General features: G+C 44.4%; 2 protein-coding genes across 23 annotated transcripts in view; one reads left to right on the forward strand and one right to left on the reverse strand.

Annotated features, from left to right (window-relative positions):
* The window catches only part of ARFGAP1 (ARF GTPase activating protein 1), a 96,900-nt gene that overhangs the window by 41,096 nt on the left and 29,216 nt on the right, over positions 1-26,588 (reverse strand). For 2 of the 22 annotated variants that reach the window (XM_073309088.2, XM_073309087.2), the window contains one exon: positions 7,726-26,092. The exons of 19 other annotated variants lie outside the window; for them this stretch is intronic. In XM_073309088.2, the coding sequence (XP_073165189.1) occupies positions 25,735-26,092 (358 nt within the window). In that variant the 3' untranslated portion in view covers positions 7,726-25,734. Of the gene's footprint in view, positions 1-1,564; positions 2,000-7,725; positions 26,093-26,588 lie in introns of those variants that run through there. One more of the 22 variants, XM_073309090.2, reaches the window with a different exon arrangement.
* LOC140896899 (uncharacterized) lies at positions 1,765-10,086 on the forward strand. The gene is made up of 3 exons (XM_073308991.2): positions 1,765-2,016; positions 4,341-5,295; positions 9,819-10,086. Exons 1-3 carry the CDS (start codon positions 1,992-1,994, stop codon positions 10,084-10,086), a joined length of 1,248 nt encoding a protein of 415 aa, XP_073165092.1. The 5' UTR covers positions 1,765-1,991.

Raw genomic sequence — 26,588 nt, forward strand, 5'->3', positions numbered from 1 at the left:
TACTTTGACTGCAAGCTCTTTGGGGCACGTGCTGTCTTTTTTGTTTTGTTTTGTTACTGAGGGTCTAGTGCCTGGCACAACGGGCCCTGATGCCATGCTGGGCATTGTAGGCTTTTAGCATAATACAAATAAATAACAAGGATAAGGCTGACACTCCAAGGACCCCCTGGAGTAGGGTGCTTTCTTTCCTGATCCAACTCACAGATCCTAAAATTAGCTAGTGACATGAGTTCTGGATGCTTCACGTTGCTTAAGGACGGCAAGTTTTCTACTCTCTGCCCAGATAAAAATCATGGAGCTTAACAAACAGCCTGTGCTCCTGGAGGGAGAGAGATGAGCAGGGATTTTTCCATTTAAAAACAAAACAAAACAGGTGCCTGTAAAGTGATTATCCCCTTCATTTGCAGGCAGGGAAGGAAAGCATTGGCTCATTCCTAAAGAGTTTTATCAGATACATTTAAGAAGATATAACAATAAATAACCCTGCATGTGAATGAATGTGGTGTCAGAATTGGAGCAGTTTGACACAGTGGGTAAAGCCACTGAGGAGCCTATGCTGATGTTTTGGAGACCACACAGACCAGTAAGGGGTTCTGCCACCCCCTGCCCTGTAACCATGAGGGACTTTGTGCTCTGCAGCTATGTCTCAGATCCCTAACGCCAGTAACCAGCCCACAAGCAGAAGGTCTCACCCTGGCTCTCACCAGCCCAGTTACTCTTTGCAGGGTGACACCTGCACCCTGTTTCAGAAGAGACTTGGGCACTTTGCCACCTAAATTGTTTTTGGAAATGGAACTTTGGCACTTTTGAAAATTTTACCTGTTCTCAAAACTCGCTGAAACTCTTCCAGCCCAGATCAGAGATGCAGCAACTAAAATGATCAGCTAGAAATATGTACAGAAGACCAGAGACCTTGTGTTAGCAGCTCAATGTCACAACTCAGACTCCGAGGTTGACAAGGTGTCCTTCTCTCCAAGGAGTATTGAGCAAAACAAGGGCTAATGTTTGAAAAGCAAACGACGACTAAACAATGAAGAGGAAGCTGAAGTCTTCTTCCTTCCCCGGTGCCCATGTCCCAGGAACTGGCTGTTTTATTTAATGAGGGAAGTTTTCCCCTTCACTTAGGAAGTTTGGGAGCAGAGGACAGTAACAGCCCATGCTAAAAATCCAGGGGTGATTACTAAAAAGAAACTGATTTTTATAAAAGACAAGTCAGGAAATGGGAGCAGGGGGCAGGAAATACCTTAGAAGAGACAGATTTTGATCACTTGGAAACCCCAGAAGGAAGAAAAGCTCTGCACAGAAATAGTGCTTTGAACCCACAAGAACTGGGGGGCTATGCTAGACAGTTTGTAGCCACAAGCCCACTAATAGCTCTTTTAGCCTCTTATTTCAGCGTCTTTCTATCCTTGATTCTCTCTTCTCCCTCCCAACCCCCCTACAAACTCCATTCGCTGCCTGATTAATAATTACAACCACTTATTTACATAGGCACATCAGGCCAGAGTTGAGCAGAAGGTGACAGCAAAAGCTCCCCCCACCCCCAGGTCTGAGCCCCCCGTACCTCAGCTGCTCTCCTGCAATCATCACCTCTGCCCTGTGATGTCTCTCGGTTGCTTTACTCTTCAGGCTGTTGCTAATACTCTCCATCCTGGCTCAGGCACACACCAGAGGTAGTAAGAACTTAACGGTGCTTGGCGTGCGAGCATGTGTGTGCAAACAGCTGCCTCCCAGCTCCAGAGGACCATTCAGGGAGCTCTTTGACAGCTACAGCTGACGTCCCATTTACTTTCCTGCCTTTCTGTTTGCAGTATGTGTGACTGCCAGAGTCAACTGATTAGCACTGCCCAGCTCCACTCCTCCTTAGCAGAGCTAAAGCACCTGATATAGGCTGTTTGCAGCGTCTCTGGAAAAAGATGGGAGACAGGAAATTCAGGAGCACTCCGGGGGCTGTTTCCAAAGGATGATTTCCTCCCCTCTCCCCCTTGACTATGCTCAATCCTGGCTGTGTAACAGGTAGGTGCAGGTACTTAATGTTTTTCTCCTGGAGCATGTCATTTAGAGGTGGAGCCTGCTGCAATCTGATCCTTACTTTGGGTTCCTCCCTTTCTCCCTGCAAACCGCCTTGGGATGAAAGAACCCTTGTGTTCTACCTGGGGAAAGCCGGCTGGCTGCTCCAAGAGGCTCAGAGCCCTAGCCCTTGGCCTGCAGCTGCTTTAATGAACAACTCTAAGGTTGAGGAAGAAGGTGTGGTTTTAAATAGGCTGTGGAGTGTGTCTCTCCTCTGAAAACAGGGGGAAACTGCTCATTAAGGAGCTGGAACAAGCTGAGTAAAATCAGAGGTGGGCCCTGCACAAGGGTAATTCACGGGGTTACGCAGTTTGGGGTTAGTGACAACAGCAACTAAACACCTTGTGATCGGTAGGGGGTCTCCTTTGACCTGGTCTTCCCTCTCCCATCAGCGTTCGTGCACAGGGGGATCCTCACCACTGCTAGAGCAGAGCGGGGTGGAGTCATCCACCTGTAGTCTTCCAGAGAAGCAGCTCCTGAAAGCCACTGGTACCTGCATTCCCTAAGCGCTGCACAATAGTGGTGGAAGGCCCTTACCTATGCACACAGGCTTCCCCTGCCAGAACAAGCCCTACGGTCCCAGGGACTGGGCACCATGCAGTGGGTACTTTGTGCCCAGCATACACACCATGACAATTAGAGGTCCCAGCCTGAGAATTAAAAAGGAATGCGAACTCTAATAACTCCAGATGCCAGCAGGGCCTTTGCACTCTGCCGCCGGCAGGGGATGAAGTCAGTTGACTCTCACGTGAAATACTGAAGCTGCTTTCCAAAGGCTTAGTGGGGCAGAGCCTGGAGCTGTGTATTAACACACACAGGCAAGCCACGCAAACAGGACAGGGAAAGATCTCCCTGAAAGGGTGTCCCTTGACTAGGAAACAAGGTGTGGTCTTACCTCACGGTAGCTCGCACTTGGTAACTAACGTGAGGTATAATCCTAGTGAAGACAAGGCAGAGTGTAGTTTTCATATGTCTGAGGTGGAGGCAAAGACTCCAAGGGCAGTCTAGGGTTTACCACGACCTGCTCACTCATGTTAAACCTACAACAGCTTGTGATTTTACCTCACGTTTGTTACCACACATGAGCTAAGATGAGGTAAGAACACCCCATTTTTTCCTACTGAAGACGAGGCTGAAGACGCTGTCTGGGACCTGAACTAGCTAGATTCAAACTAGTTCAGGTAAGGCTACTTGAGCTGGAATTTCTCCGTGATTTCAGCCCAGACATCCCTCAGAGACCACTCCACCTCCATGCTTGACCCATTCTCTGTTAGAACTGCTGTAGGTATTGCAAAGGTCTCCGTCAATTTCAGACCATACCAAACCACATGGGCTCCAAGCCCGAGGTGCACTGTAATAAGTGAAGGACCATCGACAGAGCGTTCGGAACTGCTCAATTCCCACTTGTTTTTCGTCTTTGAATTTTTTTCTCCTGAAGTAAAGAGGATGAGATCTGCCTCCTCCGTGGGAGGCCCAGTTTGTTCTCTGGGGACATGAAAGATCCCATGATCCTTGTGTCTTTGGCCCATATTTTCTCTCCCACACCTGAGCCTCCCTCACTGACATGCCGTGCACCAGAGGTTGCTGCATTTCTGTGTTGTATTTACAATTTATGAAGCACTTTAGGGATCCTTTGGCATGAAAGTTTCTATGTAAATGTACCATTAAAGGCCCTATATTTCATTAACCTTCTAGCTCCCCATCCAGGAGGGCTTGGTGTGTTGAGATTGTCACAGTGATTTCTGAGGCACTGTGGTAATTTGGGTCTAGGCTTAGAAGTCAACATGCTGTGTCACTGACTGCTCTGATCAGAGGCAGCCTGACAAGGCATCTCTGCCTTTGTAACTGTGTGCACCTGGCTGTACGTACATCTGGCACCTCCCATAACAGGGGTTTTGTTGGTAGCCTGAAGGCTGATCTGCAGCGTGACTCCAGAAGACACGCAAAGCCTCCAGCCAGCAATGTCTACCCCAACTTACTCCAGTTCTTAGGTCGCAACATTCCCCCTGGAACTTGTCAGTGCCATTCCTCCGGCAAGTTAGAAGGGAACCTGAGGTGCTTCTTTGACCTAGTCGCTGGGCACCTGGTCTCCCCTAGTGATTCCAGTGCCAGCCAGCCTGGGAGTGGAGGACCTGAACTCTGAACCACTGAAATGCCAGAGCAATAGACACCTCACACACCACTCAGCTGACTCCCATGCTGTAACGGTAGCACGGGATTTTATGGTAACCATGTGGTTTCATTGTTGATTCAGCCATTTGTATTTTTAGACTCCCTCCTCAGGCCCTACGCTACCAGCACTCCCAGCTACCTTCGAGACACCACTGACTTCCTGAGGAAACTTCAATCCATCGGTGATCTTCCTGATAACACCATCCTGGCCACTCTGGATGTAGAAGCCCTCTACACCAACATTCCACATAAAGATGGACTACAAGCAGTCAAGAACACTATTCCCGATAATGTCACGGCTAATCTGGTGGCTGAACTTTGTGACTTTGTCCTTACCCATAACTATTTTACATTTGGGGACAATGTATACCTTCAGATCAGCGGCACTGCTATGGGTACCCGCATGGCCCCACAGTATGCCAACATTTTTATGGCTGATTTAGAACAACGCTTCCTCAGCTCTCGTCCCCTAAAGCCCCTACTCTACTTGTGCTATATTGATGACATCTTCATCATCGGGACCCATGGAAAAGAAGCCCTTGAGGAATTCCACCATGATTTCAACAACTTCCATCCCACCATCAACCTCAGCCTGGTCCAGTCCACACAAGAGATCCACTTCCTGGACACTACAGTGCTAATAAACAATGGTCACATAAACACCACCCTATACCGGAAACCTACTGACCGCTATTCCTACCTACATGCCTCCAGCTTTCACCCTGACCACACCACACGATCCATCGTCTACAGCCAAGCTCTGCGATACAACCGCATTTGCTCCAACCCCTCACACAGAGACAAACACCTACAAGATCTCTGTCAAGCTTTCTTACAACTACAATACCCATCTGCGGAAGTGAAGAAACAGATTGATAGAGCCAGAAGTTTTCCCAGAAGTTACCTTCTACAGGACAGGCCTAACAAAGAAAATAACAGAACGCCACTAGCCGTCACCTTCAGCCCCCAACTAAAACCCCTCCAACGCATTATTAAGGATCTACAACCTATCCTGAAGGATGACCCAACACTCTCACAAATCTTGGGAGACAGGCCAGTCCTTGCCTACAGACAGCCCCGCAACCTGAAGCAAATACTCACCAACAACCACATACCACACAACAGAACCACTAACCCAGGAACTTATCCTTGCAACAAAGCCCGTTGCCAACTGTGCCCACATATCTATTCAGGGGACACCATCACAGGGCCTAATAACATCAGCCACACTATCAGAGGCTCGTTCACCTGCACATCTACCAATGTGATATATGCCATCATGTGCCAGCAATGCCCCTCTGCCATGTACATTGGTCAAACTGGACAGTCTCTACGTAAAAGAATAAATGGACACAAATCAGATGTCAAGAATTATAACATTCATAAACCAGTCGGAGAACACTTCAATCTCTCTGGTCACGCAATCACAGACATGAAGGTCGCTATCTTAAAACAAAAAAACTTCAAATCCAGACTCCAGCGAGAAACTGCTGAATTGGAATTCATTTGCAAATTGGACACTATTAATTCAGGCTTAAATAGAGACTGGGAGTGGCTAAGTCATTATGCAAGGTAGCCTATTTCCCCTTGTTTTTTCCACGGCATGCATCCGACAAAGTGAGCTGTAGCTCACGAAAGCTCATGCTCAAATAAATTGGTTGGTCTCTAAGATGCCACAAGTCCTCCTTTCCTTTTTGCAAAGACAGACTAACACGGCTGCTCCTCTGAAACCTGTATTTTTATTGGAAGGTGTACAGGAATATAGCCAGAAATGACAGAACCATGTGTCAAGAGCATCATGGTTACATAGAGATGGTCATAGACGATCTAAATATAGACCTTGTCTCCAAAAATCCGTTGCTGTCCCTCTTCCTCGGCCAGCTCTCAAATCAATAGGGAGGTTTTGAGTCAGGCCGTGGAACTCATTGATTTCCAATTGTTCTGCTACAAGTAACGGTGATGAAAAAAATAACAGACTGCAGCAATTTCTACTTCCATGCCTTCTATTAAATCCATACGGGGGCCTGGAGCTTACCCTTAGAGCCAAAGTCAGCCTTGAGACACCCAGGTGCAACCCCCTTTGACTTGGTCCTAGATCTATTTTAGCAAATGCAACCCTCCTCCTATCCTAGATAGAACTGTGTAGTTCTGAATGCAGCTCAGTAGCCTAAAATCAAAGTCACGAGCCTAGAATCAAATCCCCGAGTCCAAAATCAAAGTTCATAAAGCCTTTCCTTATATAAACAGGCACCACTTGCCTTTATAACAAAGAACTGCAGTAACACTTTGCCCATTCAAATACTAAACTCGGTGATCTCTTCATTTGCAGGCCTTAGTAACTAAGGCACTGATTTTGCAAAGACTTAACACTCATGCTTAATTTTGTGCACATGAGAAGTCTTATTAAAGTTAAGCATGTGTAAGATGGGGGTCTAATTGGCAAGAAAAGTAAGCGCACATGGGTCTGTCACTGCCCATGCCATGATATTTGCCTATGCTGTGCCGCCTGTTTTTGCCCTTTAACTCTACTCCCAGAGAGGGATACCACCTCAGCTGCTGCTGGCCTTTCCCATCATTACCAACATCTTTTCCCAAGGTTTGGGCAGACACAGAAGCAATGCTATTCAGTCTGCAAAGGTCAGCACAAGACGAACCAGGAAGTAGTTAATTAAAGTTGTTGTTGATGTTGGATGTACATGCAATTATATTCCCTTCCTCTCAATCAGGAGTGAAAAATATTGGCTGGCAGAAACAAGCAAAAAACGAGAGACTGATCAGAGAAACAAAATCTTGCAAAAGAAAACGCAGGGAGGATAGGACAGGGAGTGAGCCACGTCAGCTAGGGAGTCTTTTTGCTTCAATTAGAAGCCTAATAAAGCTGAAGTACTAATAAACCAGATGCCAGATTTAATTAGATCAGCTTAGGCAGCAGTTCACCATACAGGAACTGGGTAGCTAATATCCCCACCAGAGCACTAGCTCTGTGACATTGATGATTGAGTGTTCTTCTTTGATGGAGAATACAGCCATCTGTCTGAACTAGGTCATTAAACTCAACCTCACCCTTTGCGCTGTTTTGCTACAGGCTGAAGTTTGCAGCTCAGGCCTGTGTGATAGTTCTGGACCAGACCACCACCAGATCCATCTCCCTCATGTGCCAGATCTCAAAATCATGATTACATCTGATTTCTAGAAGAATGTGACCGGGAGGAAGGGAGGAAATCTGACCAAAGGAGCCACTCTTGCTATCTTAGACTAGTCCCACTACTTATCAAGATAGGCTCTGACCTCAATGCTAACTTCAATTCAGTTCTTCACTGCAAGAATTGAACTTGGTGAAAGCTCCTCAGTTGAGGCCAGGCTAAGCAGCTGTATACCATTCACCCCTGGGTGCCACCAGTTGGTTTATGCTGTCTTTGATAGCTTTCTGTGGGGGTTCTTAAATTATTGAAATGAGCCAAAAAAGTACTTCCCAGTCATTCATAAACACAAGCCATTGATTTATTAATAAATAATAAACATGTATTTATATATTTAATTGATTTCTTGATGACAGACCAAGCAAGCAAAATATGGAGACTTCAGGAGTGGGATAGCCAGCAGGGATGGCTGATCATACATGATGAGGCCATAAGACCCAAGAAGTTGGAAGAGAAAAGTCCTATTGGATTCTCTAGGACCAGATGCTCAAGGTGCTTAGGAGCCTAACTACCATTGATTTCAATGGGAGCTGAGTGCCTAAATACCTTTGAAGACCTGGGCCCTAGTCTACCCTCTTGGGCTTGTTCCCATCAAACTCTTCTCTGGTGTTCTGTGTAGCCGAATCTAAGATGTCCCCAGCCATGCAGTTTCTACCACTTCTCTTTGGAAACTGTTCCGCAGTTCACAGATCTCCTGCTCAGGAGATTCCTGGGTGATATCAGGCCAAATTAATCCTTGGTATAACTATACTGGTTTGAGTAGAGTTACCCCAGGGATATATTTTAGCCTAGATTCTTCATTTAGTTTGCATAACTTCTGCTCAGCTCCTTCTCATGCCACCAGTTAATGCTGCTTCTTGCTTGGCATTCACACTCTTCAGACATCTGTAGATAGTTGTCACATTCCCCCACTAGCTCTAGCAAGAGTCATGCTATTATCCCTGTTTATGTTACCCCTCATATTAATCCCCCTAGACCCTGTTGTGGTGGTTCTTCACCGAACATCTCCCTTCCAATACTGAGGTGCCCAGGAATCCAGCATTCCAAGTGTGGCTTCAGCACAGTTCTATTGAGAGAATTCTCCTCTCCCTTTGTTACAACTGACTGCCTGCATCTAAGCAGCCCCAGTTTTGCTGTCATATTGCACAACCAATTGTATCTAAATAATCCAGTTTGACTACCACAATGCATTGTATACATGGTGAGAGGTTCAAAGAGAACGAGAATCCACCAGAGCCATCAGAACATACTCCCTTTATCTCCAAGAGAGTCCACTCCTCTATTTAAAATTAACGTTACAATAAACAGGTTGCTTTCTTTTTCCAGTAGCCTCAAACATTAGCAGAACATGAGGAGGATAACAACACCGAGCGCCTTTATTCTCTTGTATACCCAATTGCTTAACAACCAATGGCTTCATCCAGTCCACAGAGGCAGCTGAGAGACTGAAGACAGTGCAAACCCACTGGGGCTTTTGTATCCTTGACTCTAATGCAACTGCAGACCTTTGCAAGAGAGGTGAGCACTTGGGCCCTGATCTGCAGAGTTGGGTTGCCAACTTCTTAATTTCAGAAAACCGAACACCCTTACCCCTCTCCTTCTCCAAGGCCATGCCCCTGCCCGCCTCCCTCCATAGCTTGCTTTCCCCCACCCTCACTCACTTGCACTGGGCTGGGACAGGGGGTTGGGATGCAGGAGGGGGTGAGGGCTCCACCTGGGGGTGTGGGCTCGGGGTGCAGGAGGGGGCTTGGGGTGCAGGCTCCTGCTGGGCAGTGCTTACCTTAGGCAGCTCCCAGTCAGCGGTGAAGTGAGACTAAGGCAGGCTCCCTGCTTGCCCTGGCTCTGCGCTGCTCCTGGAAGCAGCCAGCATGTCCCTGCGGCCCCTAGGCAGAGGGGTCAGGGGGCTCTGCGTGCTGCCTGTGCCCACAGGCACCACCCCCACAGCTCCCATTGGCCATTGTTCCTGGCCAATGGGAGCTGCGGGGCCAGCACACAGTGTTTCCCTGATCCCCCCTGCAATTTTCATCCACTGTCAGCGGGTGTTGTACACACAGCCACAGCCCAGGCAGACCCTACAAGGTGGCTTTATTCCACCTTTTGGCCCTCCTTATTTTGGGCTAATCCCGCTGGGGCTCCTGTGGCACCTGGCATAAAACAGAACTGCTCTAATTTACATGGTTTTCTACCCCAACCCACCAATCAGCTCTGTGTTCACAGCAGCTGAGAATCCCTATATACAATATGGGATCTCCTCTCCTTCCCCTAATGTGACACCTGAACCAAGACAGCCTGCATAAGGCAGCCTATGGCCTTCCTACACCGTATCCGTGTAATTTTCTGTTCACTGTGTGATATTTGTCCCCTTCTGTACTCAAGCCACAGAGGCTATGGGTCTGCTACAGTCCCCGCCCCCATTATGGAGGCTTGGAATTTAGTTCAGCTGAAGAGAATCATGCTGCTAGGTCTAGAAGTGCCTCGCTCAGTCCTTGGGGCACTAGCCAGGCTGGTGACCATCACACTGGCACCAGAGAAGTTCTTCCTTGGTTTACTACGGCTTTTGGAGCCTCAGGAGCCTGGCCCAGCAGCATACAGGGTGTGGGCAGAATTTAAATTTAGTTCATCTGCTCCTGGCTGGTTCACCTAAAGCCACTTTCCCTTAGTTACACTGAGCAGGGGGGGGGGGGCAACAAAGGAGGTGGTGGGGTGGCAGGGTGCTCCTACCCTGCCAGCAGGGAGCCATGGAAGAAGGGACAGTAGCCTCAAGGTAAATGAAACCTTTTACTACACAACCTGGTCCTATGCTGATCTTTGTCTGACCAATAGGAAATGGTGATTCCCTTTATGCTAATGAAGGAGCAGGAGAAGTGTATCCAGTTGGCTGAATAAATCTGGAGTGGTTACACTGCTCCCGTCCAAGTCAAACAGTGGGTGCAGTCTGGCCAGGCAAATAAGAGCAATGATGGACTGTTTGCGTCAGAAAGGCCCTTTATATATTTACATTTTTACACACACACAGAGTGCATCCTGGCCTAACCTGTGTCCCAATGACCATGCTGCCTCCTAAACCCAGGGAAACACAGACTCTCCTTGTATGCTTGAGCAGGTTCTGAGAAAAGCAGAAAACCCTCACCAGTGCCTTGGGATACCTTTAGTAGGGGCATTTTCACACTTCTATTGTTAATGGCAAGAGCATGATGTTTCAAGTCGCCTGTGTGTATTTAGGGCTGGTGAGGGACTTTGATCTCGTGCCCTCAGGGAAGGGCTGGGTTTGCTGTTACCCAGAGCTGCAGCTCCACTCCTTGTAACAGAACATTGGGTGTTGACAGCTTGGGGCCCCTCTCACAGATCTTCCTCAGATCTAGCTCCTACTTTAGGCTGAGCACAAGGGAAGGTGAGTGTAATGTAATGAGGCACTGGCTTAAAGACAAAGCTCATCAAGAGGGACAGCGCCCATTGTCCAGTGACTTCCATTTTTACGGGCATCTGATCTGGCTCCGTCATCCTGTGCCAGATCATTGGCCCTACCCCGTGGCTTCAGTTTTTATTTTGCCAAGCAATTATTAATAGCTAATTGACTCCCCACCCTCCCCACGACCGAAGTGCTCCCTGCACTGCTGTTACCAGTGGAAACCACAGTGCAGCTTGCTTTATGGTTCTGACCTAAGTCACTCACAAGCATGGCCTAAGGCTCTGTGCACACTACCACAACGATAAGCAAGCCAGGGGACCTGCTCAGCCCGCGGTTAGAAGTTACAGTCCCCATCACCCTGTAGCCAGGCTACACTCTCACACAGGTAGCTCTCCTTTACAAGACAGCTCTGATCCATACCGTAACCATGCCCTCCTATTGTGGTAGTATAGAGTGGCCCGACGGTCCCACTTGCTTTTGCTCTTAGGTACATTATTCTTCCCTCCATGGTTTATGGCATTGGGATATTGCTGATATTTTACCCATCAGATTTTGAACTTCTTCCAGAACAAACAAATTAAAGATGGAAAATAGTTAGAGCAAAGCTCTAAAGCAGAAAGAGACTGTTTTGCTGCTATGGTAACCGTTTAAGGTACTGTGACACTTGTCAACCGGTTTTTAAAAGATTGTACAAGAGGAAAGGTTTATTGCTTCTCCAAACAGCCTTGCGTAAAGTGCCATATGCATCTAAACTAAACATTAACGTAACCCCACGAAAAACAAGGAAGAGGAATTACTTACACTCTTTCTTCACCAATGTCTCTAACCATGCAGTTCCTGCAGGGACCAAAGGGGGCACCATTATGCAGCAGCCCAGCACAAGGGCGCCCTGATGGCTGGGAAGCTCACCCTAAGCTGCCTGATGGAGGTGCTGCTACACCCAGTACAGGTATCCTAGCCACTCCTGCTCTCAGGATGACCCTGGTAAAAGCCACGGTCTTTTGGGAAGTGCTTCTTTCTGATGAGGTGTAAAGCTGAGTTCCTCACACTTTTGGTCATTAAGGACCAAGCTATCAACAAAGGCCCAGGTGCAGTTGCCTGCCTGATCTGCACAAACAGATCCCCAATCTGCACATGCAATCACGGTAACTGCCTGCCCAGTGAGGTACGCACATTGTTACATGTCCACCTGGCCTTCTGCAAAATATAGCCCATTGGAGCCCATCACCTTTTTCATAAAAATAAGGATGCTAACACCATAACCAAATGTGCCCTAAAGGCACAGAACTGCACTCTTTTTACCTCAAGGAAGCCAACTGCAGTTTCATCATCATCTTTAGTCCGCACTCTCAAGTGTTGCATACCATGGAAGGCACTGCTAAGCATCGGTTAAGCTCCACCCCAGAGCTGGCTGCATTTTAGGGGTGGGTAACATGATCCTTAGAGATACACCTTCACCCCCCCCCACACACACAGATGTTTAATTAGCTATCAGATGACACATACTATACAACTTATTATTTTGCAGTCCTTGGATATGATGAATATGCATATGCCACCGCAGAGTTATTTTATCTAGGTTTCCTCTCCAGAGGGTTTAGCATATCTGAATTTTTCCATTTCAGAGGATTAGTAACCAAATCAACTCATTAGAAATACAGAAGACACAGAGGAGCCCATGAGTAAAACTGGATGTCTTATTTTGCAGCTCAATATTCTGAAAGTTGTTACATCAAGCAGAAGCTTCCAGCACCCCGTTCTATTTTTTAGTGGGGATGAGGGGGACACAAGGGAATCGGAGGAGCTTGTTTATAAATGATAAATGTGTGTCATCAAAAAGGAGAAAAAAAAAAAAGGTTTGCTATGTATTTTATTTATGTGACGGCGCTTCAAACATAATGCAGAGGATGCTGCGGACTGTCAAAGTCATCCTTGTCAATGACTGCAAAGTTTGGATTATTATTTGTCCAAACTTTGTTCTCTGTATTGCATCTCAGGGCCTGCAGGCAGAAGTATAAAAGTCATGGCATGCATAGAACTGTATATTATAGGGCAAAAGAGGCTGGCTGCATCTTGGTATCAAATTATTTCCATACTCCCAACTAGTACATGCAATGGCACATGCCTGGTGCCAGAAATTATTCTTCATTACTGTTGTTACAGCTGGCTGGGTCCTAGGCAACTGGAGACAAGATAGGTGAGAAGTCCAATAAAAAAATTACTTCTGTTGGTGAAAGAGATAGAAGTTGGTCCAATAAAAGATACCCCATCCAACTTGTGGGGGTCATTATTTTTCCACTGATATTTATTCAAATCAGTGAAAGCTTAGTTTACAGCCAATATTAGCACTGTAGAATCCCTGATTTTAGGGACTGTGTTTCCATCAAGGGTGTGAGAGAGTGAGTCTGACCCTCTTCTGCTGACAGCAAACAGTTCTTGCTGTAAGTCATGTTCCCTAGCTGTAGTTCTTTGACTCATCACGGTCTATGTTTAACCTGGTCAGGAACCATGTTGGTGGGAGGTAGAAAGTAGAGCATTCTACACAAGTCAGGCTCTTCCCTCTGCTCCTTAGAAGAGGTTCCTACTCTGCTAAGTAGCTACAAGCCAGGGCTGAGGCTGTTTGCAGGTTAGCTCAGTTTTCTGCACTGCAACTGCAGAGTAACAAACAAAAGATGGAGGTTAGTACACATAAGAGGCCAAAATCCTCAGCAATGTTGGAGGACTGACTGCTCCCTGCAGCTGAGGGGTGCAAAGGTGGCTTTGTGCTCTAACACCGGGGCCACTCCACTTATGAACACCCCTTGCCCAAGGGAATACTCCTGTGGTCAGCTAAGCCATATTTAGGACAGCTTTGCACTGGGGAAGTGTTCTAAAAGTGCCCTAATGCTCTAGATGAGAATCTAGTCCACCCTTTGTTTCTATCTTGGGAGTCTATAATGAGACAGAACAGCAGATGTATCCGATGCTAAGGAGATTTATTACATAGTGCTGGCAGAAAACGAGCATGCTATTCAACAACTTCTCATTAACCAGTTACAAATCTAAGACTGGAACTTTCACATCCTTGATCGTTCTACCTTTCATTCCAGAAAATACCATAGATATTGGACCCTATTGAGGTCAACGGTGCAACACAGGTATAGCCAGAGGAAACTAGCTCACTATATACAGCTTTTTCCAATAGAAATTGAGTCTTGCTAAACCTGAGCATATAAGTATCATGAATTAAGCCCCTTGAAATCATAAGAACAATTTACAAAAAATAGATTTGTAGGGGGCGGGGCTTTTATTTGCTTTCTGGGTTTTGAGTCTTTAGGGGACATGTTTTCAAGGTTTTCCTCCAGAAACATTAGGGCTAGAAATGTATTTATTTTTTCAAATGAAAGCTGAGATTCTCTTATCACATAACTCCAGAAGCTGGAGCTTGAAACAAAGCAAATATTATGAGACTTGCGATAAAGAATCATGAGAGTTTGCAACACTGGAAATCAACAAACTTGTGTAAGAGAAACCATCTAAGAGCTATGTCTTCTTCGTTGCCCTTTTCCTCACCATTCTTGGTGTGTGTGTGTGTGTTTGGGAGTGGGGTTATTCCAAGCCTTCTCCCTCCCTCCAACAACCCCCAAGTTAAAAAACCCCAAACCAAGGCTGTAGTGTCATGTCAGTCTAAAAGGATCTGGTTCCCTCTGGAGCCACTCCAGAGTGACAGGAAGGGCTCCTACCTCTTTCATGTCAATATCAGAATTATCTGTACCACTTTGCTCTGTGCTCTTATCTCCTCCTTTTAAGTCATGCTTAGTGAGCCATGCCAAGAAAACACATTGCATTCAGCTACTGCTATTCCAGCAAAAACAGAAAAGGATCTGGATGAGAAAAGCAGTGTGGAATCTAGTATAACAAGGTTGCCTTTTATTTTTATTTTAAAATGTCCATATGTGCCTGTCTGAGGACCCTGGAATAAAGGTTGTTGTAGCAATGGTTCTACATTGCAGACTTATGTATTTTCTAGCAAGTTTTTAATATTTGTTTAGTAGGAAACAGGAACTGCCCCTTTAAAAAAAAGCCGGGCAATTGATAAGCGAATGCACGTATGTGTTTTACGAATCCTACCTGTATGTCCAGAGCAGGGAAGACCGAGCCTGTAAGAAGCTGCCTAAGAAAGTCCAGAACTCAAGGGATAATAAAGTTCTCTCTCAGAAAGCGAAGTCTCATCCTTTAGCGTGTAACACTAGAGAGTGAATTTGGTGTTTATGAAAACGACTTGGCTTGACCCAGGCATAAGGGGGACAGATGTTAGAGAGATCACTGAGAGACTGAGGATGAAAGGCCCCTCACCCACAGGCCTGAGCATGCTATCTCTGCAGCACACTCCACTCCTGCTTCCCCAGTGAGAAAGATAAAAAACCCACTGCTCCCATAGAGCACCATATAACCCTTGGGCAGCTTCTCCCATCCCTCCTTGGAAATATACAATCTCCCTGCAGTGCGTATGGTGCAGATTAGTTATACTGCTTCTACAGGAAAGGGGCTAAATGCAAAAGAGGAAGTCTGCTCCATTTATGATTATTATGAAACATGTTGCATATGCAGAGATAGACAATCATGGCATAAATGGAAGGATGGGGAGAAAACCACAGGTTCCTCCTTGAGTATTATATATTATGTGTATTACAGTTGTGCCTGGTAGCCCAAGATCAGGGCTCTGTTATGTGAGGCACTGTACAAGCACAGAGATGGTCGTTGCGCAGAAAAGCCGACAAACTAAATAGGCAAGCCAAAGGGTTGCAGGGGAAAGAGACCCAGAGGGGTCAAGTGATTTGCCCAAGGTCTCTCAGCTGGTGAATGGCAGAGTCAGAAAAACAATTCAAGTCTCCTGATTCCCGGTCCTGTGCCCTATCCAATAGCTTACTCTGCCTCTCAATAATTGGAATATTTCGTAAACGGGCAGTAGCTGATTCTGGAACCAAAGTCTTCCCCAGGGGATGGAAGGCCTCACAAACTTTAGACATGTAAGGAATAATTCCTCAGCTTCTGTACTCAACCCCCGCTCTTTCACAGTGCAGTGAGAACACACTATGTTATAATTAACATTGCACTTAGCTTGCCAGGAACGGCTCCGTCTGCTGTGTTCTGTGTCATCCTAGCCAGACCCATTTTAAAACATTTGTTCTGTGAGCAATTGCTGGAGCAGACATGAGCAGAGCCTCTAATTAACGGCACTGGATCAGCCATTGGGTGTTGCTAAGGAACAATACAACAAGCCCTAGGAACACCACCCTCCTCTCCTTCTGACCCTCACTACCTTCCCATCACAAAGAAAAGAGTTTGGGTTAGTCTAAAGGCCGAGGACCAGGTTGACGAGATGAGGGTTAACTCTTCCGGATGGAATCAGACTAAACCCAGCACTTTAAACTGGCTTCATCCAGTAAGATGCAGTAGCTCAGCCAGAGAGAAGAAAGTCCCCAAAAATCACAGGCACAGCCACTCGCTGTGTCTGCTACAGAAGCAACAACAAAGGACTAACATCACAACATCCAAGCGTAACATTAGGGTAAAAGTTGGACCCAGAGAAGAGGTGCAAAGAACAGAGGGTGTGGTGAGAAGATGGGGGAGCAAGGAGACAAACAAGGATGCTAGCATTGTGTCTAATTTCTAGTCTCTAAACCCTTTAAACTGGGTTTGTTTTATTACAGCAGGTAGTAAAATAACCCCCTCTGGCGGCCATAAAGAAAATTGGGACTGCCGCTGATCATGCATAAGGACCTCACCTTGTCATTATCTTAGAGTAGGAGCTCCCAAATTTTATTTACAGGTTTATAGAGTGCTCAGCACAACAGGGCCTCTTGATTTCAATCTCTACTACTGCAACACAAACAACAGGGTCTGCAGTGTGATGAAAGCAAGGTTAGATGGAGATTACAGATTAGATGAATGTGCCAGGAAGAGCTATGCCAAAACTAAGCTCAAGAAAAGCAAGTGGCCTGTTATCCAAGGAAGATACCACAAGTCCTGAATGAGCTTTCATTCTTATTCTGGCTGTGGGACAAAAGGACGTGGCTACTAATTGCCTGATTCTCTCCTCTTCTAGCATGACTAAGTGTCTCTATGTTTACATCTGACCATTGTTTCCTCGTTTTATCCCGTTTCCGGACAGCACTGGTTGGCAACAGCAGCCTCAACATGAACAAAGGCAATAAGTCACAAGCCCAGCTCATTCTGGACATCTATGAGAAAGATTCCACTGCTGTTAGCACAAGATGTGCTCACCACAAACTCAGGATGGAGTCAGCGCATGAACAAAAGGAAGATTAGACTCTGCACGGTGCTTCAGCAGCATTTTCATATAGCAGAAACCAGATTTTGTACGGCACTTTGAAGATGAAAAACCGTCTGAGAGCTGATTGCTTACGTCAGAGCAGTGATGGGAGGACTGAATATCACTCCCATTTTACAGATGTGGAAACAGAGAGGGAGAGATTTAAGAGACTTGCCCAAGGCTTCAGAATCAATAATTCAAGCTGAAGTTGCTCGGTCTATACATTTATCTATTCTTCTTCTTCTTGTTTGCTTTGCATTAGCACTTAGAGCCTCAGTCATGACAGGATCCCACTGTACTAGGCCCTATACAAACACAGAACAAAAATGACAGTATCTGCCCTAGAACTTAGTCTAAGTAGACCACACACACTGTATAAGCAGTTTTAGAAGGAGAAAGAGTCCTTGACCTTTTAATGATGTGCATCTTTCATTTGACTGGAATATGATGTACATGTTCCATTTGTACACTTTCGCACTCCAGCAGAGTCATGAAAACTTGAAAGGGATACTCAACGTTCGAGTGCTTCTTACTTACTGAAAGAAGCACAGTGACCCTCTGCACACACTGTTTCAAGGGAAGGTTGATCTCCATTAGGATATCAAATCCCATGTACCCAGGCTCTGCAAAGCATAAATGGTAAACTGCAGGAAAAAATCAGTTTAACTTAATAGTGAGTTAAAGCACAGATCAATGTGATTAAAACAGGCACACTCACCGGCCAAAAGAAGGCTTTCAATAACAGGGAGTTTTTACTTTCAAGATTCTTCATCCTCTTTCAAGTCATTTTCGTATTCCCTTGTTCACTGAGGACGTTCAAGTTTGCACTGTCGCGGGTATCATGGATTGCAATCTGATATATGTGGCCTTTTTTATGCGAAGTTTTTTTGCCAAAAAGTTTCTCACTTCGCAGCCAGTTCTGCCCCACCAGTGTTAGCAATGGTTAGTTACAGTGCTGGAGTAGAAAAGGCCCTATGTAACTAACAGTATTTTAACTACCATTTTATCTAGACCTGCCATAAGCAGAGTTGAACAATGTTGCATGTATGAGATATCACAGACAAGTGAGAGTGTTAAGATACCATATTATTCATGTGTGCGCTGGCCTAACACTGCTCCCACTGAAACCACTGGTCAAACTCATATTGACTTCAACAGGAGCAGAATTAGGTTAATGAGGAGTGCTTATGAAAATCCCACCCAGGACTAGAACTGTGAGTTCAATACAGTTTATTACACATTTATAGTATCGGTGTGATGACTAATTACTAATGTCAATAGAAATGTGTATTGCAAAGATACACATTAGTTTTAAGTACCAGCCATTCACTTTAGAACTATCAGAGTTTTTATATGCAGTCACAAATGCTGGAAGGTTTTAGGAGAATGAAGACCTGATTCTGAGCCTGACCTTAACCAGGACTTCCTTGTTCCAGGTACAACTGGTATAGACAGACAGTGGGACATAAATTGCAGGTTCGAACATTTTTTTAAAACATCTAGCCTTCAGTATACAGGGCAGAAAAGCAAAAACCTGAGCAATATGATGGAGAATTACAATCATTAGCCATTAACACTTGAAATCAGATGTGGACAGAATACATTTCAGGAAGACAAGCCTAAGCCTTTCTGCATTTCCTGGCAGAAGGTGACTTATCTATTGTGTGATACAACAGCCTCAGAATCTCTCAGAGGGAACGCTGCTTGGCAGAGCTTGAAGGGAAAGACAAAGGCAGATTTGCAAACTGTGGAAGGCTGATAGCATTGCGTGTGCTCGCCTGAGCAGGGAATAGGAAGCTCAGCGAAGTGCAGCACAAGCTCAGTCTCGGCAGCACTCGTAATCACCAGTCTGGGAGAATCAGTCCATCACTTCCCATTAGCTCACCACACTTCAAGTCTCCAAGTGGAGTCTAGCACAGGCTCTCTTTGATCTTCATTTCACGCACACTCTTTTTCAGTTAGTTTACAGGCCAGGCCACTCTGGTATGGTCTTGGTGAAATTCAGAGCCCAGAAGGGAGGATCCCCAAAAAAATACAAGGTGCATTTTTCTTAGACTCCATATCAGCAAACTACTTAGAAGAGACCGTTTCCTTTCCCAAGGCTCCAATGTCTTGAGGAGGTACCGCTATTCTGAGATGGCCCATTAGACACCAACAGCTGGCACCACAGCAGACAAGCAAGCGTCTCTGGAGCTCCTTGCAAGTTACCTCTTTTAAAGGTTTGAAAGGATGACTGATCATCATAGCTAAGCTTCGAATTTTACTCCCTCCAAACAGAAACTGATCAGACCCCATTTATTTTCTCCTCTGGATTTTTAACAAATCCTCCCATTATGGCTACATCCCAGCAGACTTGCTTCGAAGACAAGCCCACTTAATCCTGTCTAGGTTCTTACACTGCCCTAAGCACTCTGGTATCTGTGTGCTACTTAGCCTCAGATGAAAAGCAATGGAGGCCAAACAGCTCCCGGATCCCTGGCAAACACCGCTAAGAGGCCAACGCTCATTTTAATAAAGAATCATTAATGCAGTTATAGCATGGGAGCAAAGAACCCCAAATGTACAGTCAATGGCTTGTGGTATTCTCAGATTGCAGTCACGCTATCCCAGGCAATCTGCCATTTATTCAGCATGCCCAGCTGCCTACTGTCGAAAGCCTCAGAATGCACGAACAGTAGGTTCTTTTGAAATCCTTAAAATGAAATGGGCGGAGAACCACGAGGTGGTGCTATTCATCCACCTCTGTTGTGAATAGTCACTAGCTGGTCAACAGTAATACCACTGGACAGTGAACTTGCTCATTCAACTGGTATCATAGTATTTGAAAGACACATCAGTAAAGGGACAAAGGCCAAAGTGTAGCTGATTGTCAGCAGCCATCACTTCCTTCACTGTAGTGTTGACAGCATCGACCTCCCCCAAAGCCATCTTCCACAGGCTTCTCTAGGCTGCAAATTCCAATGTTCCCTGCACAGCTCTTGCTCTGTGTGTAGCTGCTTTGAAATTCCAAATACAGAGTGCAACCTGTTAAGCCTTTCCACGGTGCTTTTGTATGCTGCTGAGTGGTTGGCCTTGAAGGCTGATGGTCAAATAGATTCCCTGCTCACTTTACTCAGAGTGATCCTAGCTAAGACCTTGTCTACACGAATGTAATTTGGCATGCAACTGTGTAGCAGTACTGAAGTGACAACAGGAGACAAACCTTAAATCAAATGGCCTGGCTCAAGTGGACCCAGTGCACAGGAGATATTTAGTCTGGCAGTCTAGCACAAGTTCAATTACCAAGTTCGCTTCTGTCTTGTAGACACAGCCCTAGGTCAATAAAACTACTTGTATGAACAGGGCAAGAAGGATTCAGTCCTGACCGATCAAAGAGGTAACAGTTCAAGATCTGTAAGTTTTTAGGAGTCAGTCTCAGAGCATTTATGAACTCTCTCAGAGGCTAGATTCACATAATGTATAAAATCAAACCCAGTTCAGGTATTCATCACATCCATGATTCTCTGAAATCTTGCATGAATCAAATAGCAGATTTCATAGAAGAGAACATTCTTTTTAAAAAATGTTCTTATTTCTATGGCAGATGCTCCTGTGGCCTGGTTAGTGAGATTGCTGAGCACATAAATCTGTGCTTAACTCGCTGTTCATTTCTACTTAGTAGTTCACCTTTAAATAAAGGACTGAGACCACATGTGAAATGTTGTCCAAAACTGTTCCTAAAACAAATAAAACTTTAAAAAGCCGGATTTAGCATTGGTCTTTCATCAAATTTACAGTTCAACATGAATCTTTATGTGCTAGCTGCTCCCCTCCCCCTTGGCACTCCCACCAACTTCCTCCCTCCTTCACCATCACCTTTAAACCCAGCCACGGCCCAGGGGAGCTCACATCACAGTCACTAACCTCCAGACAAGAATGTGTGTGATCCCAACTACACACGGACATGAATGACACCACTTAGCTGCCCAAGGGTTCCATGTCAGGGATGAGGTATGCCACTATGCTGTTCCTTCGCACCAGCCCATTTTCACAGTGACACCGCAGTCAAAATATTAGGATACTATCTATCTTTGGATTACCCCACAGTATCCATTTATTTGACTAACAATCCGCTTCACTTTTGTTAGCGAGACCACCTGCACTAAACAACCTATTTTGTATTATCCCTAAAGTGATCATTTAAATCAGGTTTCACTGTATTGAAGACAAAAAGAGGCCCACACAGAGGGATGGTATTTCCTAGGCTTCTAAAATTGTGTAGTCCCTTCAGGAGATTGACACCGCTCTATTCCATTTCTCTTTGCTTTATTGTAATGCTTTTTTAAAAGAGAACACTGCAGTTCAAGTCCAGTACCACTCCATAGAACAAGGGATATTGTTCACTGAAATTGCCATTCCCGTGAACTTCACATAACACATAAGGAAAATTAAAGATACAGTACCCTCCTCATTTACCAAATTTCTGCTGGCACAAAAATGGCTCTAGAAGAGGTCATTCTAGGTCATTACAATCCAACACTAGTAATGAGCATTAGATTCCACTTCTTTACTTTTATTTCAGCTCTAGATTGCACAAATCCTCCTTGGGCCGGGATTTTAAAATTAGATCACTTACAAAGGCAATAGGGATACTGACATACTTTCGTTGATTGCTATTGTGACCTCAAGAAGGGGCACTGCATCTTTAAATCTTATTTCCTGGATTAGAATACAAAGGAGGTTTCATTCACACTTATTAAATTATTGCACAGATTATTACACTGAAATACATTATCTACCTGCAGAATGTTACAATGTTTGGAGTGGGGAAAAAAGCAGCAGCATTATCATACAGATCAAGAATTAAGGAGAGTTGGCCAAAGATTTCTTGAAATTTAGTAACTAGTGACAGGCTTCAAGACAAAATGAAAGCAACATTTCAAAATTCTAAATGCTAGAAACAGAAGATCCAGTTTCTGGTTTGGGAACACTCAAGAACTAAGATGTTTTGCTCCTTCGCAAATAGCACCGAGTTTGAACGCCCTAGAAGTTCTGTGCTGAAATCTGCCATTGATGAGATCCACCAGTTTAAATGAAATGGAGATTGAAACACTGGGAAGGCTAACCTTGGTGATGCAGTATCCAATAGAAAACTTCACTGTTTCCCTAGCATCCATCTCCCCTTCATTGTTTTTTTTAAACAATTTTTTTTTTCATGCTAGTGAAAGGTGCAAGACAGAGTTCTGAAAACAAAAGTCCCGTTTATCCACAACACAGGCACGGCATACTGTGGCACTACAGGCTTGCATACCCTGAGAATCTGTCTCAAACTCCGTGCTGGGCCATATCTATGCAGCTGAGGCTCCACCATTTGGTTATTGGTAGGTCAAGAACATAGCAGTGCCAGCTGCGAGGGTGCCTTTCAGGATAAGAAAATATTCCCACTAAGAACTGGGCTTTGACACCGCCCTCCCACAACTGAACGGCTTTCAAATGGCAGTGGCTTCCTATCCAACTAGTAGCTAATAAACTAAAACCAAGGAGAACAAAAATTGGCCAAAGGAAATGCCCTAGTTTCACCCTCCTCTCACCTCTCCTCAAAGACATGCTAGACCGTTTGGATTCCGATCAAAATCATTTTTGATTCAGGAGTGCTAAAATGAATGGGAACTGCATGCACTTGGATTGAGCAACAGGCCCAGTTTTACTGATCCATCTGTATCTTCCACCACAATGTTACTTTTTAACCACCTTGCAGTACCTCTCTGGAAGTGTAAGGGTATCTTAGGACTCCCCACAACAGTGCAAAGGAGGAAGCTATTCCTTCACTTTCTCCTGGATTGGAAGAACACCCCTATCACACAGTTGTACCCAGTCAGGGCACTGATTTTCACTACGTTCGAGTAGAGGCCTAAAAAACTATGTTGAGCCAATTTTAGCTGCAAGTGTGATGTAAACAATTCCCTATTAGGCAAACCACAAAAGTGGGGAGAACAGGGACAATAGTATATGCACAAATTATTTTTACATAGATCGCTCAACCTATTTCAGGAGGCTGGTGAAAAAAGACAGTAATAAAATAGTACACAGGAAGCTGAATCAGCTTCACATCACATTAGACAAAACTTCAGAAGTCAGGCAACCCAGCTAATCAGGTGCATTTTGCTGTCACTACTACTGCAACACTTCACAAAAGATAATTGCTAGTCAAAGTCTGAGCAATACCACTTCACATACAAATTACACAGCATGGCCTGCGAAGTACATGCATTAGTTTCAAACTGGGCAGTTGACAAGTGAAAGGAAGAACAAGTAACAGAAGCGTAAGCATAAAATACAAGAATCGTTACATGTTTAACATGCAGTCAAGCCATGACAACAATATCTCTGAAACAGAAGAGCAGAAATTCCAGTAAAACCACTCGTATGGATTCTGGCTGTAAATGTTCTTGAAAATGGCGCTACTACCACAAGAAGCATTGGAGTCTTAGATCTTGCTGTGCTGCTGCCATTTTAAAAAGGGTCATTCGGCAACTAGGATTCCTTAGTGTGACACACAAAGCCTTGAATTAGTCTGGCACAAGCAAACTCCGGATAATTACTAGTACTGCATAAAGTACTCAGGTTAGGTGTGGGTCTCAACATATCACTAAAAGGTTACTGAAGGGGCACTAAATCAAGAGAAAACCATTGAGATAAAGGATGGGGAAGCAGCATGTAAGATCAGAAAAATATTCAGTTGATAATTAGAAAGACAATAGTGATGGAAATACAAGAAATAATCCTGCAAGATCAAAATTTCTCCATAATATCAATACAGATGTTACTACTTAGACTATAAATGGAGAAACCATTAATACTTTTGGGTAATTCATGATTTTTTTTTTCTGGCTGCTGAAGACAGTTCATTTATGGCCAATATCCACTGGTTAAATTTGAACCTTCTCCATGGTGAATGACAGAAACTGAGCAATAGCTGAGACAGAAAACTTATCAAATGATCAGCATCAGCTATCATTTGGTCAGCTTGTCAATACAAAGATATTCTTACTCTCTGAAGGTTCACAAATAACGTCTACGATACAGAATTCCACACTGGTGTCTGAAGTATTATCCAATGGCACCATGATTTGAAGTTTTCAAGTGACTTCTAACTACAGTAGTCACTTATATTGTATATTTACAACATTATATCCCAGTAACAATAAAAAAATAGAGCTACACCCCACCCACAGCAGACAGATACTTAACATAAGACACCTTCGTTAAAGGAAACATCTGAATTCCTCTATTTTAGTTTTCCATATTCAAAGATTATGGGTTTATAAATCGTGAAAAGAAGGTAAAAAAATCAAAGTTCAGACCTGACTAGAGCCTCTGAATTTTTTTTTATACATATATATAAAGGTATTGGGGAAATTGTGGAGGAAAAGGTGGTTTAAACAATTATAGAATTGTTTCTATTTGACAAACCAAAGAGAAGATTAGCTTAATCAATCTGCCAAATTTAAGTTTCACTGTTAAACCCAGAGTTCTATTCATCTCAAAATTAGCTTGTCTCTATCTTTAACAATGTTTTGTTTTCACTCTCTTCTCCCATTTTATCTTGCTGTTGCTGGATTTTTCCAAAGTTTCATTGCTGTTGTGGTCAACACATTCTGATAAAAGCTCAAGCAGAAGAGGAGAAAACTTTCATTTTAACAAAAACATAGCAGATGAAATTAGGAATCTGGAAGGAAGAAAGCTAAAGAGAGGAAGACACTTCTTAATGGTTAAAGGGAAAAATACCACAACTCCGCATGATACACCTGCAGAAAATCTGCACTGTGTACATCCCTAAATCAAAGGGCAAGAAGAAGAAGTGGTGCCATTCTGAACACTCCTATATGGTCAGGCTGACAAAACGGTGAGTTACATACTAACAATTATCTAGCTCTAGTTTTTTGCTCATCTAGGAATTCTCTCTATAAGGAAAAAAAAGGTTTAAAAAAAGTTCTCAAACCTTGCAAAGTTTAAAAATACAGCTTCAATAAAAAGGGTCTTAATGGCCATTTTTAACTGCCAGATTTAATGCAGTCCCAGCAGTAGAGAGAGGCATTTAAACTGGTACTTATTCAACTGCAGTTCACTCGTTCAATTGCTGGCTATCTGTTGAAGATATATCCCCTCCTTTCCCGGCATCACCCCACCCCACATGTTCTCTAGAACTTCATTAGAAGTTAGGAATACTGGAGGGGCAATCTTAAGAAACTACACATGCAGTATTGTGCCATGAAAACATGCTTGCACTGATTTGTTCCTCTGAATTCTCATGTTAAGAGCTTAGCATACCCGGCTCCAATAGCGCTATGGTGAGGAGAATATATCTATTACTATCCTTTACAGCGGGACAGCCATATCTTCATATGGTCATGATGAGACTGAGACACTTTGTTTTTCTAAACTGGAACAAAAGAAAGGAGAATGAAGGGGAAGCACAAGGTAACAGGTCAATAAGGACAACCATGTTAATCCAGTTGTGTGTGAAACTTTTTTCATCAGACAGCATGGACTCCTTCCTTCGCCATGCGAAGCAGGGTTACAGAGTCCTACCAGTTCTGGTTATCCCACCCATCATCAGCTGCTGAAGACACTTTTGTCATTTTCTTGGGGGATTTTTTGGTCTTGCTCTCCCCTCCTGCATTTTCCCAGTTGGTCTCCCAGTTTTCCCAGCTATCGCTGTTACTGTTCTTGTTGTTGGAGACCGTCCCTGAACCCCAGACGTCCCAGCTATCAGAGCTCTTCTTCTCTGTGGAATTATCCACGTAGGTCCAACTGTCACTGCTTGGGGATTTATGAGCCTTGGGTGGGTCCGAGTTGCCAAATGTTTCCCAGAAGCTTTGATCTACAGCATTGTTCTGGTAGCCCTCTCCTCCACTGTTCTGATAGCTGTCTCCCTCAGGTGGTCTTTAAAGCAAAAAAGAACAGATGGGGGAAAATATCAGCTTTTGTACCACTCATCTCACATTACTGAATTAATAAATCTGCTTAAGCGTAAACCTTCACCTCCAGCTCCTACTAAGCTTGTCTGTCATCACCTTAAAAATCAGGTTTCAGAGTAACAGCTGTGTTAGTCTGTATTCGCAAAAAGAAAAGGAGTACTTGTGGCACCTTAGAGACTAACCAATTTATTTGAGCATGAGAAGTGAGCTGTAGCTCACGAAAGCTCATGCTCAAATAAATTGGTTAGTCTCTAAGGTGCCACAAGTCCTCCTTTTCTTTTTTCTTAAAAATTAGGTATTTCTGCAGGGAAAAAATGGTATTTCTGCATTTAATTTTACAGCAGAGACACTAACCAACAAGAACAGACAAAACAGTAGTGCCAGTATCCTTTGCTCAAAGCAACTTGGAGATGACAAAGATGAGCAAGGCAGAAGAACTTGAATATATTTAGAATGGAGTC

Source organism: Lepidochelys kempii, chromosome 13, assembly GCF_965140285.1.
Source record: "Lepidochelys kempii isolate rLepKem1 chromosome 13, rLepKem1.hap1, whole genome shotgun sequence".
Taxonomy (NCBI): Eukaryota; Metazoa; Chordata; order Testudines; family Cheloniidae; genus Lepidochelys; species Lepidochelys kempii.

What these genes read in the sequence shown, in the direction of transcription:
- LOC140896899 (XM_073308991.2), top strand. Translation starts at nt 1,992, where the DNA reads ATGCTCAATCCTGGCTGTGTAACAG. An exon ending in CAATCCTGGCTGTGTAACAG is followed by an intron (nt 2,017 to 4,340) that starts GTAGGTGCAGGT and finishes TTGTATTTTTAG; the next exon opens with ACTCCCTCCTCAGGCCCTAC. An exon ending in TCACAAATCTTGGGAGACAG is followed by an intron (nt 5,296 to 9,818) that starts GCCAGTCCTTGC and finishes TCTGTACTCAAG; the next exon opens with CCACAGAGGCTATGGGTCTG.